At 34.3% G+C, this 21,273-nt stretch overlaps 1 protein-coding gene across 5 annotated transcripts in view; it reads right to left on the bottom strand.

Annotated features, from left to right (window-relative positions):
• The window catches only part of LOC106467670 (general transcription factor IIH subunit 1-like), a 40,906-nt gene extending 22,372 nt beyond the window's left edge, over nt 1–18,534 (bottom strand). Inside the window, exons 1-4 of one of the 5 annotated variants that reach the window (XM_013928041.2) lie at nt 18,174–18,534; nt 14,231–14,412; nt 8,834–9,035; nt 4,732–4,828 (exon numbers count right to left, since the gene is read on the bottom strand). In XM_013928041.2, coding sequence (XP_013783495.1) covers nt 4,732–4,828; nt 8,834–9,035; nt 14,231–14,384 — 453 coding nt within the window. In that variant the 5' untranslated portion in view covers nt 14,385–14,412; nt 18,174–18,534. The remainder of the gene's footprint in view (nt 1–4,731; nt 4,829–8,833; nt 9,036–14,230; nt 14,413–18,173) is intronic. The other 4 variants (XM_022395876.1, XM_022395873.1, XM_022395874.1 and 1 more) reach the window with 4 other exon arrangements.
• Between the last annotated feature and the right edge of the window lie 2,739 nt (nt 18,535–21,273).

The raw sequence follows: 21,273 nt of genomic DNA, 5'->3' as shown, positions 1-21,273 counted from the left end.
GGAAATGTATTTCAAGGTAAGTCATCTGTTTAAAATTTACTTTAATCATAAAAATGTAAAAATTCAAATCAGGAGATTTGTCTCTTAAAATACTAAAAGCCAGAATACCTACAATAAGATGGAGGAGGGAACAGGAGAGAGTTATAAGAACCATCAATAACTGGGTTCATTGGCAGTAAGATAACAGTGTGGTATACAGGCACACCATATTCCCATAACTTCTACAGTAACATAAAAATATTACAAATTATTGATAATTTAGTTTTAGCACTGTCATGGCAGTGCTTCAGGATGTCTAACATTATATATATATATTTTTTTTAGTCACTTCCGCCCCTTGTTCTTTTGTTAGATGATGTCCTCTGCCCACAAGGATATTTCAGTCCTTAGCCTTGAGCCTGGGTTGAATTAGTTAAAACTAAAATATCCTTTACTGGCCAAACTATGACATCAACTAAAACTGGTAGCTGGCAATTGCTATCAGGGAACAGAGCTCAAATAGCAATGCCATCCACTGAACAAAGAATGTGAGAGACATTTCAAAATCCAGGCCCACCTCTTTGTTCAGTTTTACTTGGCTGTCGTTGTGACTAGTCCAGCAGAGTTTCATCTTGATAGACCTAAATGTAGTAGAGGCAATCATTCACTTGAACTGTTTGTTTTTTATGTTGTGCCTAAATAAAAATTGTTTTCACTGTAATTTAAATATGTCCAATCTGGTTATTTCACATGCATCTTAAAATTCAGTCAAGTTATCATTTCTCATATTTCTTTATTAAATCTGATATTATTAGTGGGTTTGCCCGTCTGATTCAAGTCGGGAAATTGGTTTTACCTAAAAATGACCAAACGACGTAAAGTGGAAGATGTGATCAAGTACAGTTTGAATAAAAGCAACAGATGGGACACACATTAAGAAAATCATTCATCTCAGAAGAGTACTCACTCCCTAGACACCACTTAAGTAATATATAAAATGGGGGAGGCAATAAATAAGTACATGCAAAAACCATGTACACTTGGGTATTATTACTTATCTTATCCATGTGCATGCACATATTTTTAACGAGGCAAGCTAGCAAAAAACCACACAGAAAAGAAGTGGTTCTTTATATAACAACTTCTAATATATAGAAAAGCCAGTGTGTTTTGGAAACATTGCATTCCAACAATGCCTTTTATGTCATGTTGCTTAGCAACAAAAGTATATAGGTTATACTTTTATGTTAAAATGGGTTCAGAATACACACACTAACAACCTAATAACCCGAGTGAAGCTGGATACTTTTGCTAGTACAATTAATAAAATAAATATGATTTGTGGGAAAGATTATAGTGTGAACAAGTTGCTGAGGGTTCAAATGGGGGAAAAGCCAAGAATTGCATAACTGAATCTGAGTCTAATTTAGAAGAATATCTAAGAAGTTCGGGATGACAAAAGGCTCAGAAAAGGTCTTTGAACAATGAGGGCAAAAATATTGAGGGCTTCAATGACATCTGAAGGTGACAAATAAAGCAGCTCTATATCCAGCCATGGAAGAAGTTAACAAGCCATGATCACGAAACAAATAGATAAGGAAAGAAGTAACTTGATGTAGAGTTGTAAGTTAACAATATATACTATGATTAAGGCACCAACTCTGAAAAGTAGCCCAAAAAGATTGATGAACAGTAAGGAAAGAGCATCAACAAGAACAGACTAACAACAGAGGCATCCAGATTCTTATAAAAAAGAACCAACTGTGTGCTATAAATGTCAAGTATCATTGTGGTAAGAGGACAATAAGGATGTCAAAGACATTTCCATGGTGATGATGGCACTGGTTTCCTGTGAGAAAGTAATGATAGGAGAAACAATTGCTGAGTTGGCCATAGTGATGAGATAAGGAGAACCATGGTCTTCAAGTAACTGACCTTGGCAAGTACTCGATGAAGAGAGAAGAATAGGAATAAAGGAAGTACTCCCACGAGTGACCCAGGATATCCACTGTCAGAGAATTTGGATCTGGAACTCAAGACCAGTAATGTGGAAGAAATGGTTGAATGATGTACAAAAGGCATCAGTCATTGGGCAACCAGCCTTTAGCATAACCATTGAAAAACCAAAAGGTGGAAGATCCACAGCAATGAGCTGCAGAAAGACAGTCTACCAAAATGTTCTTCCTACCAGGAATATGACAGACTAAAATGCAAACAAGGTGAGAGTGGAACCAAGGAAATAGTGAAATTCACAAAGCAAAGCCTGCAAAAAGAAGTATCACTCCAACTGTTGATGTAAGGATGTCTTTGGTAGTAGGTGTGGAAGACATAAAAGTAAGTACATGAAAATTCAAGGCTAATAATGCAACAGGAGATGGCTGAAGTACTTTGTGCCTTGCTGATCCAAAATCCCAGATGAACCAAATACGTTGATGGTAATAAATGGAAAGTGGAACTTTAAATAATCCACCTAAGAGAAGTAGCCAGCTGGGTGTGTGGTGATTAACTATTTGTAAAAGACTGAATAGGCATGAAGGCTAGAGTAAGCCAGTCATGCACTAAAAGTGTAAACCAATGTTAAGTCAATAGAGAAAACCTGCACAAACTACTAGACTACTTAACAGAAAGCATTACAGAGCTGAGGCCAAGCCAATGGAAACTACCCCTGGATGACACAAAAAAAAAGAAATAAAAGGATGATGAACAAAAAGGGAAAGGAAGGTAAGAATCCTGTATATCCACTATCATCATTCAATGGCTACTACAATGAAGAAATCTGCATGACAACCTTATACTTTAAACTTTAAATTAGGTGTCTTCAGAAAAAGATTAGTTGAAATAGATATATGACAGGTTTCCAATTTCCTGATATCTTTGGAACCACAAAAATATGAAAGTAAAATCCTGGGGAAGCATGATAAACAATTTTGAATGCTCCTTTCTTAAGTAAAGTTGAGACTTCTTGATCCTGGATTTGTGAAACTGGGTCAGAAGGCAAAGACATTATAACCGGACTGAAATTTTCAGTTAAATTTAAGTATCCTACAGATAAACTAATGATTGGAAATGACCACCTCATAGTCTAGATTGGAAATTCTTTCAGAACAGGAGAAAGTCACGGAGTGAGTCAAGAAGACCCATCTTGCTTTGGTCTACTTTGGACCATTTGGTAGCATTGTAATGAATAAGAAGAAAACACTGGTGTTGGTTGAGAAGTAAAAAAGGATGGGAAGGTGAAAAGATGAACATTATTTGCCAGTTATCTCAAAAGGACTGACTACCAGAAGGAAGTTGAAATACTAAAACCTTAACTAGCTTCTGCTGAGATTCTTCTACTGAATGGGAGACCAGTGATACAAGGAAAAATACTATTTCAAAATCAGTTGAATGTTGGGGGGGAAAGGAAGATAAGCACTTTGAACAAACCATGATGGGCTAAGGTGTCAAAGGAAACTAAAAGCCATGTGGCAATAGAAACTATCTTAGTGAAGGCTACAGCTAAGGAAGATTGCAGAGTAAAAATTTCATTCTCACTAAAAAAAAGTCAGAAGAATGACATAAATAATCATTGAAAAAGAAAGTACCAAAATGTCACAAATCACAACATGGAGGGTAGAAAACTGTCACTGGGTCAAAGTAAAAAACTACATGGAAAACCCTACCAAAAAAATTTTCTGAAGGCCATTAAGTAGATGAAGATGACCTTGCTAGTAGGCTATTGAAATTTATGTTATTTTTAAAAGCATAAACAGTGACACAAAAATCAGGAAAAGGTGGGAAAACAAAGGTTTAAGAAATGAATAGTCTAATATGACATTAACACCCATAGCCATAACAGAAATCAATTTAAGGTTTAAGGTAGAAAATACCTGAGAAAAAAAAAATCTGACTAGCAAAATCCTCTTTGGAATAAGAGCTGACTGATAAATCTTACTTTTTAAGAAAATGAAGTAGAAAAGGACTGAGCAATTTTTTTTTATCATCAAGAAAAAAGGGTAATGTTCACAACTGAGTGTTCACATCAACGTGAAATCCACCACAGGGCCAACAGTAGACAACACAGAGTTTAAGGCCTGCATATGTTGATCAATAAAGGCTGACAACATGACCATGCAATCTCCCTGCATGTTAGAAGCAAAATACTACATTAAGGCCTAAAAAAAAGTTGTAAAATTTCTGATATTGGTAGAAACATTTATAGAAGTAGTTAACACTGACTTTAGAATTAATTGTGATCTAAGTCTTAACAGCATGAATGTAAAGAAGAAAACCTAATCCATGATGGGAAAGCGAGTTCATGTTTGTTTTCCTAACACATTAAGTTTGTGGAAAGTTGGAAAACAGAGAACTCTGGGTAAGATGACATATGCTCTGCATTGTCTCAAGGGTATTCAGAAACATAAGTTACGTGACTGCTGACAGCATAAAAGAAAACTCAACAAGGCTTTTCGTATTTCAGGGGTAAGTCTACAGGATTTGAATATCATACACAGGCTTTGAAGTTTTTTTAGTAAAATTATCTTTGATTTTTTTTTAAAGAAATTTGTGGCAATCTTTTCTTTTCGAAATTAAGTCTCAAGATGAACATTAATTAAAGTTGTGCTTGCACGTCTCTAAAACACACTATTCCTATTACATTATAAATTCAATTGTTATTGTATCTTATGCTAATAATGTGACTTTTATTTTCTGAAGTGAAAGTTTTTATTTCCCCTTATCAGTCTCACAGAATACAATATTTTTTTCACTTACAGCAGCATGGTTGGCCCAGAACTCCTCAGGAGTAATGACTTGACTAACAACCAAATCTCTATAAAGCTGGAAAAGCTGGGGGTCCTCTTGTAGCATTCTTTATTAAAAGATATTCATATTCACACAAATGTAGGTTTACAAGGAATAAATATAATGATGTAGGAAATATTAATAAGCAGTGTAAAATAAAACTTCAATAATTTCTTTAAGGTGAAACACTGTAGTTATCATTCAAATCTATTAAATATTTTGCAAAAGAAAAATAATAAAACTTCTCCTCTAACACTTTAAAACTGTATAACACAGAGTAAATTCTAATAAAATAAAATGTATACATTATTCAGAGCCTTTGATATTTAGTGCATATTATCTAGTAACAAATTATTTTATGCACATGTACAGGAATGAGAAATAAACATGTGGTAAACAATTCAGTCTATCAATACTATGATTTAACCACACATTTCAATAAATTGATATTTAAATAGAATGTATTTAATACTGTTCAAAATAATTTAATATTTTACACAGGCTATAATTTATAAGTCATACACAGAAAAAACTCAATATATAAGAAGTTATGCCTTTTTATTAAAGCTGAATGTCAAAAAAACCCTTACAAGTAAAACTTTGTTGCCATCACACACAAAAAGTAAAACATCTATGAATGACGAACAAGATATAAAGTGCTAACTCCTTTAATGCTGCAAAGAGAGCTAAGATGAAGAAATATGTAAAATGTCAAGTAAATGGATATGCATATAACAGTGTGGCTAAACTATACTATGATTTATTATTCCTGCTAATCAATAGTATTACAGGTGCAATTCAACAGTTATAAAACACAAAAGTAGAAAATCTGATATGAAGATATACTGTTCTGTGAAGTACATAACTCTGTCTGCACGAATAAAATCTATCACAAAAATATAGTAGTAACTTTTTTTTATATTTTAAGAATTAAAATGAATTTCAATCTTGCATCCTTATCGAGTTTCAACTCATTCTGTCAACAAAACATGTGACTAAAAAATTTAATGAAGGAAAAGTTTATTGCTATTATGAGCACACTTTTAACAATATAGGTATTTTCCTTCAATAAGTGAATGCTGATTGAGAACTAATGTCCATTAACATGATTTTCATATTTGGTAATCTGAAGAACTATTAACGAATTATTTTGAACCTTGTACCCTAATAATTTACACAAAACTAATGTTTCATGTTTCACGTGAGAAATCACTGTGAACTAATATTGTCTGGAATGAATTTCAAGTTTGGTAACCTGAATCAGTATTTGTGACTTATATCAAACCTTGTACCTTAATGAAGTTTTCTATTTAACACAGAATCTCTCCCTCAAACAGAGGCACTTCTGTAGCAAGGATTAGACATAAAAAATTTGGGATTTATCCAGTTTTGGGGAAACTTATATAGCATGTAGCACACAGTTATGACTGTCCACAACATCAACAGAAACCCCATAGTTAATGACAGTACTTGTTGTTGTGTAACTGACAGGACAGCTACATGAGTCTTCTACCTGTTGTTGCATCTGATTCTAGACCAAAGCCAAACAGATCTTCAGCAGATAGCTCCATGCCCCGCTGACTGTGACTGAATCTTTACTACTCTTTGGAATGTCATCATTAATCCCCATTATTCCCTCGATTACCTGCATGTGCAAGGTTCTGAAATGCTCAACTTGCAACCTGTGCAGCTGCTGTGGATGCAATTACGATGGACTTTTTTGACAGCACTCGTTGAGGCAAATCAATCAATCAAGCCCAAAGACGCTGTGACAACACTCAAATATAGGTTTGGTACTGTAGGACAGTAGTGATAGTAGTAACAGCCGTTTGTCAGATCAGAAGATCAAGAACAGGGTCTCCAAACTCAAATAGACAATGAAGAAGGGCCACATTATTTTATTTGATAATAAAAAAAAAATTCATGTGTGTGACCATTGTTGATAAGGTAGTGCAACCACTCTAAAACCCTGTGTTTCTTTGACTGCTCATAACTCTTCAAATAAAATAAGTTACCATCATATAGATTGCATATTTGAATACAACAGATTCAAACTTTTCAACAGTTTATACAACACCTCCAAGTAACAATTAACGGAATTTCTTGTTACTTGCCCTTCCATCCCAAAACATTACTTCTCCTTTGGTTGAGGAAAAAAATCCTGTGTTAAAAAACAAAAAAAGACTAAACAATGAAACAATCAAGTGTGTAATTACTGTGAAAGTTAACATTTTCCTAAATTAAAAAATGTATTTCTAATAATACTTACCTCTGCTTACACTTACAGCTATTACTCAACCTCCAGGGTTTCTTCCTTTGCCCATCTTAGCATTAGTCTGATTTTTTCTTCCTTGCCTCAGTCTGCTATACCCCACTCAATTGCCCTTGGCGATATTTGTCTCGTGATACTCTCCACCTACCTCAATGTGCCCTCTATCTGATACTGTATATAAGCACTTCATTTAGATAATATTATCACTACCATCCCAGTCTCTAACACTGGCACTTAGTGAGGAGGAAGGATGGGAGAGGGTCAGCAGAGGTAAGTATTAGTGGTTTGTTTGTTTTGTTTTGAATTTTACGCAAAGCTACACGAAGGCTATCTGCACTAGCCATCCCTAATTTAACAGTGTAAGACTAGAGGGAAGGCAGCTAGTCATCACCAACCACCGCCAACTCTTGGGCTACTCTTTTGCCAACGAATAGTGGGATTGACCGTCACATTATTATGCCCCCATGGCTGAAAGGGCGCGCATATTTGGTGTGACGGGGATTTGAACCCACGACCCTCAGATTGCGAGTCGAGCACCCTAACCACCTGGCCATGCCAGGCCTAAGTATTATTGGAAATACATTTTCAATTTAGGAAAATGTTAACTTCCAAAACATACTTATCTCCACTGACACTTATAGCTAGAATCCCACATTGAGAAGGTGAAGGGGCCGGTGAGGGCATTATTCATACAGAAAGCGACAAGGGCAATTGAGTGGGGTATAAAATACTGGAGCAACCGAGAAAAAATCAAACCAATGCTTAGATGGGCAAAGACGACACCCTGGAGGTCGAGTAATAGCTATAAGTGTCAGCAGAGGTAAGTATGTTTTGGAAAATGTTCTTTCCAACTTTTAAGAGATCAATGGGAAATAAACATAATGTTTGACCACGTCCATCCAAAACAAAACTATTTCTCTACTTGTACAATATACTAAGTAGTATATCAACCAAGTGGAATGATTACTTTATTCTCATGATTCCAGTGCATTTTTTCTCTTATTTTCTATTAATGATTTCTATTAATTTTGAGTTAGGAGGAAAACTCATAACGTGCACATCAAACATTTTGTTTGGTTGTGGTATCTTGTATTTGAGTGTACAAATTTATGAAATGTAAAACCATTCAGGATCACTTCTGCTATCCTACAGTTACATAATCTGCCTAGAATTCTCATAAATGAGGTTAAGTACAAAGAGTTCTGAATGAATCTGATGCCCGTGCTGGGCGTCTCAATGACTGGGAGGTTTAACCTATTCTACAGCATGTGATACTCACCAAACACCTTTAGTACAAAAGACACTTTGAGCCAAAAGGTCTTATCAAAGATGAAAAACTGACTGACTTATCTAGTAAAAGACACTAGATCTAGTGATACTTTCAAAACCTGGATATATGGGGGCAAGTATTAAAACTTGATGATATTGCTCCCAGGCCCCTACTAAACAGAAAACCTTAGCAAATAAACACTACTGTTTGAGATGGAGCTTTAAAAGATGACAGAACCATTCTACAAATACCTTTCCCTTTAGAGTGCATAGTACTATCTACACCCACCCCTCTCTTACACGTACGATGGCACTATTCAGACTACCCAATTCCTAATTTCATTTTTGCATAGCTTAGTGAAGTTTGAAAAGCATCCCATGCATTATTCTTTCACTTATACAGATACCGTTTCAAGGTTCTTAGAGCTAAAAAGGGATGCTATTTAAGATTTTCAAGACCTTTAAGGGTTATTTTGAAATTTAAAGTTTTTAAGAATAATCAAGCCATACACAAAGCCTATTTTAACACACCTATTCTTCTCTTCCAATTCTTTGTTAATTTTACGTTTGAACTTGGGCAGTAGCTGTTGAAGCAGCTCCTTCACATCATTCCTGTCCTTTATTTGTACTTCAATACCCATGGGATTCACAAAATGGAAGGTAGTAGCATCACCACTATGTAGTACTACTTGTAGCTGAATTTTTTGCTTTCCTTCAGGTGATATCTTCTGCACTTAAATTAAAATATAAAATGTATGACAGTCATGATATGATATTTACATTTGTATATGTTAGTATACTGATTAACTTTAGAAATTCTGATATTAAATTTTACTATCAATAATGTTTAACAACAAAATGACTCAAAGAGTTCAAACACGTATGCTTTGTAACTGCTTGGCTTTCTTTTGGGTTGGACACTGAAAAGTTAACATTTTCTTTATTGGAAAATCTATTTCAGACAGATACTCACCTCACTTCACAACAAAGACCTGGTACCTCATGCCACTGCCATGAAGATTTTTGTGCATGCCACAAGCCTTGAGCAAAACTCCCACCCCTAAATGTATTAATGTAGACTGCAACATCCCATGATAAAATCATCATTAGACTATAGCCCTCCGCTAATAGGAGAGTGACACATCCTCCATGCACAGTAACTCCCATGAGCACCAGCATTTGAACAAAGGCTCATTCTTGACAAGGAAAAAAAACGTACATTGGACATAGGGAGGAAAGGTGAGAGGTTGTGCAGATAGGTGAGTATTTTCAAGTAAGGAAAATGTTAACTTCAGAAACATTTACTCACCTCTTTGCACAACAAAAAACTAGAAACACATACTGATAAGACGGTGGAGGATCTGGTGTACATATGGAAATTTTGTTAACTTCAGAAACATTTACTCACCTCTCTGCACAACAAAAAACTAGAAACACATACTGATAAGATGGTGGAGGATCTGGTGTACATATGGAAATTTTGTTAACTTCAGAAACATTTACTCACCTCTCTGCACAACAAAAAACTAGAAACACATACTGATAAGATGGTGGAGGATCTGGTGTACATATGGAAATTTAAAAGATGAACTCCTATCTGAAATCATAGCATCAAAAAAGGGAAAAAACCCATGAAGTATGTTACTCACTGAAGGGGGGGTTATGGTATGGTGGTATGGTAAAAGGTACTGTGAAAAGAACCATCTATATGATGTTAAATTGTCGCATAGGTTAGTAGTATGAAAGACTCTCCAAAATATCTTGTGTAATATGGCTAAGGCAGTAAGTCAGGCCATACACTAGTGGTGAAATACCTGCTAGAATGATCAGATGCATGAAGGGATCATTCCAAACCAACATTGCAAGGAAAACACAAAACTCACCTGTCTGGTCTAACCACTGGGAATGGTATCAGGGGTGGCTTATACAGCACTTTAAGAAAAATAACAGCCCTACGTCTAATTGAGGGCTGCATCCATTAGGTATCATGCCAATAGGGTTACACCAACCCATAGGGGATCTCTCCATATTGACCTTAGGACCGTGGCAGCAACAAAAGAAGGGGAATTTGCTTACTGGAAAACACTCAAGAGATGCTCAGACTAAATAGAAATCATCACATCTGCATAAGGTCCCACACTTGTAGACTGTGTAATGGGTTACCACGAATATGGACAGCAGATGCTAGCCAGATGATAAGTCAAGCACACACCTGGTGATTTAGTTTTTATTTTTCCCTGAAAGATAACCTGGAAGATAAAATATTTATACATATACTGCCACAGATATACTGCAGAAAACCCCAACTCAATAGCAGGCACAGACCAGGGGCAGATGGACTGACCACTTTCTGTTATCACTAACTCAAAGTTGATTTCAGGAGAGGTATTCTTTGTGGTTCCATCATTTCCATGAGAAAGATATATAGAAATAATAATGTAGTTGTGAGACATGCAAGAGAAAGAAAGACAAAAGTAGCAATTCACCTACATAGAGGCTCTGTGAAAACTGAGGAATGGTAACTGAAGGGAGATGAAATCATAACATGGTGTAAGTACTGTGACATAACAGTACATCCCTGCCTGTAAGATCTCATCCGATAGGCGTTGATGGCTAGAGGCAAGAGAAGTTGTAAGAAGATGAATTTGATGAGAAGAAACATGAAAAGATCAAAAAATGTCATCACACAGAGAAGACAAAGCTAGCCAGATGAGATGTATAACCCGACAAGTCAAAGTGAAAAGAGAGAAGTTACTAGAAGAAGAGGAATCCTATGGCAAGAAAAGAGATCAATTGCCTTGAAAAGAGGGCAGTATGAGTGAGATAATAACAAACAGCCCATACAGGACAAAGGAGACAATTGAAATTTGAATGGGGAAGAAAGGTAAAGTAGGTTGATGGGATAAAACATACAATCTCCATCCTGAGCAACCAAAGTTAAATGGAGGAAGGAGAGGTCAGGAAATAATATGAAATTGTTCATGTGGTAAAGAGTGATGGAGGTGTGCAAGTAAAAATGTCAAAGCAATGCCTCCCACAAGTGAAAAGGAGAAGAAAATATGTTCTAAAAGAGGAATGGTACAGGGTGTATGTTACCAATGGTTTGAGTGGGAGAAATGTGAGAGCCATAAGAACTGTATAGGGGTTCCAGTTCAGTAGAGAAACCAGATGAGAAGGATGAATATGTAAAAGGTTCTATAGAGATCTTTAAGAACCAGAGAAAGAAATGTAGAATTGATGTACAAAAGCATTCCATTATCAGTGATAGGAAAAATGAAAAGAATGCAAAGAGAAGTAAAAAAAAAGTCATTTAACCAATCCAGACTTACACCATCCTTGCCAGAGCTGGAAAATCTGGAACTGGAGAACAAAAGAGTGGAAGCTAGGTGTTAGGAAGAATCAGAAAGGCAGCAATGAAAGGACTACTTAAGCAGAGGCAAATCCACTGAAAACATAAGAAGGAAAAACAACACCATTTGAAGGATCTAGTCTAAGCAAGATAGTTGTTCCATCGTGAGAACTGAAGCTCCCTAAACATGATGGACTAACAACCAAACATGGTTTTGGGCCCAAAATAAAATATCTAGAGCTAGGAGAATAGAGGTCCCAAAAATGAGTGCCTCCATGTAAGCAGATGGAAGAAATTATAGAGGTGTCTAAATAGAACAGAAAAAAGACCAGATGTTGAGCAGTCAACATCTCAAGGTCATTGATAACAAGACTGCTCCTCTAGAGTCCACAAAAAGAGATAAATCCTCTTGCATTAGAAAATAAAGAAAAAATACAGCCTTGGAATCAAAACTTCCATATCTCAAACCAGGAGGTCAGGAATCATGGACTTGAGATCACAATGAAACCAACCACCTGGTGTACAATGGCAGTAACAACACTGTCTATCAGTATCCCCAGTTGGCATTACAGCAGAGGATGACTTCAGTTGAGGAGTGTCAGAATTTCAGGAGATAACAGAAAAGTAGAAACACAAATTTGTAATCCAGATTATCCACAAAACTATCTGAATTATTTCTTTTTATAAATAAAAGTTTACCTGGTATGTTGATGGTACATAGGCCTAGTTCACTGATATCATGATGCCATTGAAGAGCACTTAACAAAACCTATATGCTGGGTTAATTTGATGGGAAATAGTACTGTCAAAAAATAAATCAAAGACAATGGAACACATGTCCCAAAATTACAAACTTGATTAAAAATTCAAACTAAAACGTTTAAAGTTTAATATCTTTCTTTCTTGTAATCAAGAACAATTATGGAAAGAAAGATTACACTGCAAATGGTAACAAAAGTTTAAAATAGTAAGTGCAAAAAGCCCTAAGAAAAAAAACGTTTGAAAAAAAGCAGTGTTGAAAAAAAGGATGGGCCTTTGTTCAAGTGTTATTGTTCATGGGTATTACCACACATGGAGGATGTGTCACTTTATTGGCGAAGAGCTACAGTCTAATGATAATTACATCATAGTCTGGCGTAGTCCACAGTAATACATGTAGGCTTCAGGCATGCACAGTACTCTTCTTCTCAATGGCACAAAGTAATAGATCTTTGTTGTGCAGAGAGGCGAGTAAACATTTCTAGATTAATGTTTGTCTTAACAGTATAACCCTTTCATAAATTGCAGCTATGACCACAAAGAAATAGTTAAATGAGAAACTTATACCTTTCTATTAGATTCCTTGCCCAAACTTCACAAACTATTTGCACAAATAATTACCCTGTTTTTTACGTAACATCATTACTTATAAAAACATGATTTCTTTTAAGTGGCAATTATTTTTCTACTGTTTGATAACACTGGTTGATCTGAACATATCGGCATAAACACAGTTTCATTTAACACACATTGCATTAGTATTGTGCTCAGAGAAACAAAGTTACATCTCTGAAAAGCCCCAGCATCAATAAATTACCATTAAAAAGATGTAAAGATAGACACAAGTTAGCATTAAAAAGTTTTCCTGAAATTCTCACAAGTAAAATACAACCAATGCTCTGAAACTGTTTAAGTACATGATATTACTATTACATTTGTCATAAGACATTAGTGTTTAGAAATGTAATAGGCCTAATACTAACATCTTATGATAAATATAAATGATATTACTAGTTTAAAAATAGCATCATACCATAGTTTGATGATAGCTAGGAATAGGAAAACAAACACACACTAAAAAAATATTTTGAACTTTTCAAGATTTAATAAAAAGTTTCCTTTTGTGAATAATGCTTTTAAACTATTCTTATCTGAAATCAATATTACACATTTTATAATTAGCATTCTGTTATATATCTGTATATATGAGAAATATGGAAGACAATAAACACAAGAAAAAAGAAATTAAATGTGACTGGTATGCAATATAAACAAAATTTGATTACTCCATGACAAGAAATACAACCTAAGTTGTGCAAAAAACATCCCATAATTTTTCTATTTTTAATTGTTTAAAAAGATAAAACATACTCATTAAACACAGATTCATAAATTTAAAAACTGAGCTACAAACACTGCTATGTTTAGTTTTTATATCATTCTTTTAGTTTCAAAAGTGTCTTGAACTAATAAAATCTGTCATAACACCACTGGTGTAAAAACTAGTTACAATTAGTTGAATACTTTTGTAATGGCATATCTAACAAATTTAATTCTTATGCTGAGAACACAATAAGACTTCTTTAATTATAATATTGGTATCTCCAATACTATTGAAATTGATAAAAACTGAACAGGAATTTTGTACTTTTTCCAAATATGAGGGTAACCCGAGTACTAGTAACAGACTTACATCAAAAAATAAATATATGCTAACAAAAAAAAAAAGATGAAAATTTGAAATATAATAATAAAGTAACTTCCATCACTTTCCCTTTTTAGCTAATTTCCAAAAAATATCCAATAAAATTCATACTTACTTTTAATGTCAGCATACATGTGACTCACAGTGAATGTGTCCTTCCCATCCAGCATCCACGCAATTCGTTCAGCCATTAGATACAAAGTCCCATCACTCTTTTTATAACGAACATGGTTAACCATCAACAAAACATCTTCTGACGATGTTCCCATTTTGTAAATTCTTGATCACATATAACACCTTGAAGTTTGGGAAGGGTAAAAAAAAAATTATTGTAGAAGTTAACAGTATATCGATATCCTTCAAAATAACAGAAGTGAACTAACATAAAAATATGAATGGTAGTGTTTTTAATCACTTAACTTTTTTTTTGTAGCCTAATTAATATAAATCCTGATAAAACTAGCCCTTCAGCTAAGTATATATAAGTTGTGACTCAGACAGTCCAAAGAGCTCTAATATTCAGCAGACGGCCTTGTCGGCAACATCATTCAATGTGCAATGATTAATTGAGAGGTACAGTTCTCTTGCTGCAAATTGAACTGGGTCAGTGAAGTCCTCAAATTTGTTATCCTGAAGAAGACTGTGCTCTAATAGCCTAATTGCTATATAGAATATAACTGTGAGTGAATTTACAAGATTTATCAACTGACAAATATATTTTGTAGGAAGCATAAAAATAATTATTGTTACGAAAAGGATTGTATCTTACTTAGTAGTTTTGATCAAAGAGAAATATTACTGAAGATGGTTTTGACACAAGAAATCAAAAGGTATGTCTATTCACAGATACACTTTCACTTAGTGAGGGTAAAAATATTTAAAAAAAATTGTACTTAAAACAAAACAAATCTTAGGTAAAACTTTTCTTTTTTTAGGAATACTTACAAGTATCAGCAAAATATTTAAATGACTTTTAAAAATTCAACAGGTACTACTCAAATCTGTATCAAATTCTTATTAGGACACTCTTACAATGTTTTATGTAATTTTACTTTCCTTGCTTTGAGCAAACCACCAATTTACTGGGAAAGTCTACAAAACAGGGATACTCAAATGATTCTGAGTTCTTAACAGATGTTACCTGAATGTTGTTAGACAAAAGCACATATTTTCAACTTTAAAACTTTCAAGGCAAACTTTAAAAAAAGGTATTTGATTTTAATCAAGATACAATGTACAGTAGTAAATGGTGAATTAAATGTTAAAGGCTGTCTCTGTAATTTTTGGAAGCTTATGTACAGGCATATTCTTAGACAAAATACAATGTTCTTCATGTGACTGAGTTGATGGTTTATAGAAAAAGATGATGAGTGCTGTTCAGTTCCTTCATGTCTCCAAGAGGAAAAGCTAGACCTAAGTATAGTTACAGTATAATACCACTAGCTTGTGAGTGGGCAGCCAGAAACACAAAATCTATTGCCAGATTTGAGATCCACGACCCTGAAAACCTACTTCTAGACTCTAATCATGAGTGGGTGATATTCTAGGCATGTTTTTTGTTGAACTGTTAGAGAGGCTACACCATAAAGATAAGAATACCTCTCTCCCTTCTCCAAGCTGTATTTATAAACAGAGTGAATTTCAGAGATCTGAACCTATCCTGTTATGACAACCTTAATATCACCCCAATAACCCTCTGAATCCTTTCCAACAATTCAATGTCTTTCCTACTGTAAAAAAGTCCAAAATTTAACACAATATTTTAAGTGTAGGATAACCATCGACCTGTACAATGAAATCATAACTTCTTTAAACTAGTATTAATATTTCTGTAGATACAATCATACTTGTTTTACCAAAAGCAACAGCACACTGCTTGGATGGCTTAAGACAGTGCTTTTCAACTGGGGTTCTGCAGAACCCTTGGATTCTTCAACAAACATCCAGGGGTTCCACAGAATACAAGAGTTCCATGTATTCTAATGCATACAAGTCACATAATTTCAATCAAACTAAACCATTTCTTTATTAGTAAGGCTAGTTTCATAATGACAGAACATAACAAATCACTGCATTGTTTTAAATTAGTAAGTGAGACTAGGTACAAACAGCTGCTTGAGTCATGTAAACTTTTATTAATTGAGAAAGCATGCTTTTCATTATGTGTTTGTGTGTGTGCTTCAGTAATTGGCTCGAGAAATTTTTCATGCTTTGCATGAATGTGTATGGGTATATACCTACATTAAACATACATTCTCTGTCTGGAATTACTCATTTAGTATTGCAGCAATGATTTTTGTCATGAATACTGTGAAGGGTTCCATGACAAAAATTTGATGCTAGAAGAGTTCCATGGATCAATGGCATGGAACACCAAAATCCAATAAATAATTTTAAAAAATGTGATTCTCCGGAAGAAAACCAGAGGTTTTCAGGATTTTTTAGAAATATCCGGAAGACTTTCATTATTATCCTTTAAAAAAAAGGAGTGACATTAGCGATTTCCATTCCTCTGGCACCTGTCCACTGTCCAAGTGGCTCACATATCAAATCCTTAATCTTTTTCAAAACCTTTAGATAAATATTTCCCCGGGAACATTATCAATTTTTAAGCTTCCCAATTTTTTCTTAACAAGCTCAAAATTAATGCGACCATCTTGTTTGATCTTTTTTTTCTGTCTATAACTATTCAAGATGAGGAATAATGCTTTAATCTTCATTAGTAGAAACTGAAGAAAAAGTAGAATTGAATAAGAAAGCCATCTCATAAGAGCCTTCCTTTATCATCCATCAAAGGCCCTACTAATGACCTAGAAGTGTTACATATTATTAGACAAGCAGAGTTAAATAAGCAACTTTTCAGCAATCAACAGTTTTTGAATTTATAATGAGTATTAATTTGCTGAAGTTTTTTCACTAAAGCAATCTTACCACAAGTAAGAATGGTTAAGTAACAATGTCCTCTGCAAATTTTGCAATTATGTACGAGTGCATTTTCTTTGTGAAATGTAATTTTCTCACACAATTCCTTAACCTTATTTTATGCATAAAATTTTAAAAAATGGCATTACAAATGTAGTTCAAAATTTTAATAACTAACTTATTCTATCACAATTTATTTAAAATATTACCTTCCATATACATGCAGTTATAAAATGAATATAACTTTAATGTACTAATAATTAAATGCAAATGAATGTAATTTCTAATTAAGTTCATCTTTAAAATAATTTATGTCACACTGGCAGGTGAGTCATCTGTTACACTGGCTTCTAACTTATAGAGCAGTCAAACAATCATGTAGTGTGAAATCATATTATTGGATTGTATATCATTTAGCATTTAAACCCAAGTGAAGAACATTTAGAAAGCTTCTACACCATTTAACCACAGTATGTCATACTAACTGTACATAAATCACTGTAGTAATGTTATGTAAAACTGACTTTGTCTTTGAATATTAGTGTAAAAAATTGTACTTGCTTTCTTTTGTTCATTTAGCTGACGATACATAGCATTACACAAAGGTGGCACCCAGTAAGTTAGCTAGACAATAACATTGAAGGGGCTGCACTCTACATCATGTGGGCACACATACTGTAGTATTTATGAAGTGAACCAGCTTGAACAGTAAGTATTATTCTCTTTGTGAGAAGATACAGAGAAGGTTAACACACATTTTGTGATAGCTTCAACCCCAGCAAGCTACCCCCACATACACTTACTACTGATACCAGCATAAAAACTTCTACCAATTTGTACAAATCATTAAATATTAATACATTTCCAAGTCTTAGCCTTTTTTGACAATCAAGAACTAAACTAATTGCAATCATGCCCACAAATTACTTAGTGTATACTTATAAGTTATATACAATTTTTGATTCCATAGTTCTGTTATCAAGCATCATGTTATCAATCATATTTATACACAGGGCTATGTCACTTCGTATAATGTATTATTAATATTAGCAAATATAAATAACAAAATATTTTTCATTAAACCTAAACCTTTTTTTTTTCTTATGCAATAAATAACATATGATGAAATACACTACTTGACCACAATCCCTGGTCGCAGTTTGTAACTTTGCTTTGGTTCGTTATGATCTGATTTTACTGTGCATTAACAGTCTTGGGTTAACTCACTATTTTACCTTTTAAGTATTACTACTAATGCTATTACGAGTTAATAATCTTTTTTACTTTTTAGGCTTATCACTAATACGTAACTCTTATCGTTTAAATTACACGATAAACGGATGAAATACATCTATATTAGCATATTTTAACGATTAAACTATTAATTAACTTTCGTAAATTTTTAATAAACGAAATAATGATTAATGTAATTAAAAACGTTCAACTCAATACAACTTCGTTTCTTGTATCTACTGTAGGCTGCCATGTCGAATAAGAAGCATCATGGGAACCGGAAATACAGGTGGTACCCGTGGGAACAGAAACGTTTTACCATAGTAACAGCAACAAACACAAAATCCATAGAATAATACAATATACTTGTCACAAGCAGGTAACATTTTTAATGTTGATTGGCCTTGTATAATAAATAACCTAGAATGCAACGAGCTTAAAAAAATTGGCAGTATTCAAGGGATTCAGAACATTTCAAGCATATTCAATATTTCGCTATGAAGAAAGTAAGTACCGGTAAGTAGACTCAATCGTATGTACATAGGCACAGGTTTTATAAATAATGCAAGGAACGATAAATGGGCAATGTTACTTTATGTTATCGTAAACTTGCTTCCTCTAGATGCAGGCACGAGGAAATATATGGATGAGTAACAGAAACATTGCACTACAGTGGCGAGTGTCAAATAGGCGATTGCTTTTGGTTTGTGATTTTTTAAGGCTCAATAGACAGTTTGGGCACAATGAGTTATATTCACGTGGGCGCCCACACTATTTTTTTTTGGGGGGGGGGGCAAAACATATATGTAGGGGATCAGCTTTTACAGTCTAAGTCAACAGACTAAAAGAATATATGTTATGTGTGCTTAAACGCAAACATAAATTTAAAGTTTAAATAAAAAACTCACTAGAAATACTTAGTTTAACTACGATATTAAGTTTTCATCATAATATGTGCAATTTTTTTTTAAATGTTAGGGGGGCGAATGCCCCTCTTGCACCTTCTTGCGGGCACCCATGTTTATTCGTACTTCATGAACTACTTGAACTGTATCGCAAAATTTAAAAAGTATTAACAACAAAACAATAACATAAGATTCAGCAAAGTGACAGGACGTCGTTGAGCTCATAAAGTTCAACTTTCACATATCACAGCAACTAACTCGATTTTAACAAATGAATTAGAATCAATGTACTTATCCAACAAAAATTTAACTACATTATCAGGAAAACTGTATCACAAAATGATAAGTTGAACAGAGAAAGATGATCATCAAGCTATGTTGAAGAATAAGTTTAGATATGGATTTTCAAAACTTAAATTATCAGTTTCTCCAATATTCAGGTTTTCATTTCTAACCTAATTATTTACCACTTAGGCTTAAGGAAATTTCTAATAGGAAATTATCCAAACCTTTGAGCACCAGAAGTGTGTCATCTCTAAATCTTCTTTTCTGTAGACAAAATTCGTCGGAGTCTTTAGGCCTACTTCATATTGCAAAATCCTTAAATCTGGTATCATTCATTATTTTAACCGTGTTGTTTTCCTTCCTCTCATAAGAATACCAAAAACTAAACATGCTTTGCGGAAGATTTTATGTAGATACGTACCAGAAGTGTACTCGTTTTGCTACAACTAAACCCTCAGCCGAAGATTTCGATTTATTAACACCTATAATTACACCACAGTCCCTTTCTTTCAATAACCTTCCCAGTTTTTTTTTTTCCTACTAAGGTTATCTGTCGCTGTCCCTAATTCTGAACTACTGACCAGAAGGAAGGCATCCAGTCAACAGTACTATACCACCCATTGTCTACCTTATAGGATAACTGTCGCTCTTACAATGCATCAACATCTTAAACTACAGGAAATATTTTGTGGTTTGACAGAGTGAAAAAGTAAAATCTACAAATGCCAATGTCGCACAATCTAAATAGTTGCCTACTTGCTTAAGTTGTTGTTTGTTGTTAGTTTCTTTTCGCGCAAACCTACACAATGGACTATCTGCGTTATATCCATCGCAGGAAATCAAATTAAATCCGGATTTCAGCGTTGTGAGACCATAAACATACCGCTGAACCACTGGAAGCCCCATTTTCTTAAGACTGCCCTGAATTAAAGAAATTTCTCCATGGAATTGATATTCCTAGTTTCTTAATATTATTAGCAATTTTTGTATAATTAGCGTCTAAGATGCTCTCCAAACTTTTGGGATAAACAATGAAAATTAAAGAACCAAAAACAGGCCTTTGTGCTATCCCGCTAGTCACATAGTAGAGATTTTCCAAACTGTTGAGATAAACAATGAAAATCAAAGAACCAAAAACAGGCCTTTGTGCTATCCCGCTAGTCACATAGTAGAGATTTTCCAAACTGTTGAGATAAACAATGAAAATCAAAGAACCAAAAACAGGCCTTTGTGCTATCCCGCTAGTTACATAGTAGAGATTTTTGTTTCTGCTGCTATAGAGTATTAGTCGCACTTTATTTCAATCGTATATATTAATTCTGTGGAGTGTTACCGCAGATGCAAACTTTGATGCTATATGCGACATATTTAGCACTTGTATATATTTGGTTGACAGAGAATTCCCAACCATTCAATGCCATAAGTAGACTTATACATAGACAGATATAAGTTTATTTGTAATTAAGCACAAAGCTACAAAATGGACTATCTGTGCTCTGCCCACCACGAGTATCGAAACCCGGATTCTAGCGTGGTAAGTTCGCAGACATAGCTGTGCCACTGGGGGGCCTTCCATAATGAAAATATTCATACGGAGATACTGTCCACCGATATACAGCCAAAAAATAAAGTGAAGTAAAACGTTTCGAAAAGGGAAATTTCGATGTGCTATACAAAAACGAAACGGGTTCTGAAATAACATAATAACCCAATCTAGAGCAATGCCCTTATCCACATAGTGAAGGCTATGATTATAATATAATGGAAGAAAATTATCCGATCTCACATAAAAAAGAGAGATAAGGCTGGTCAT

This window comes from Limulus polyphemus, unplaced genomic scaffold (genome assembly GCF_000517525.1).
Source record: "Limulus polyphemus unplaced genomic scaffold, Limulus_polyphemus-2.1.2 Scaffold2700, whole genome shotgun sequence".
Classification (NCBI taxonomy): Eukaryota; Metazoa; Arthropoda; class Merostomata; order Xiphosura; family Limulidae; genus Limulus; species Limulus polyphemus.
Note: the sequence above shows the minus strand (reverse complement) of the source record. Positions and strands in the feature narration are given on the sequence as shown.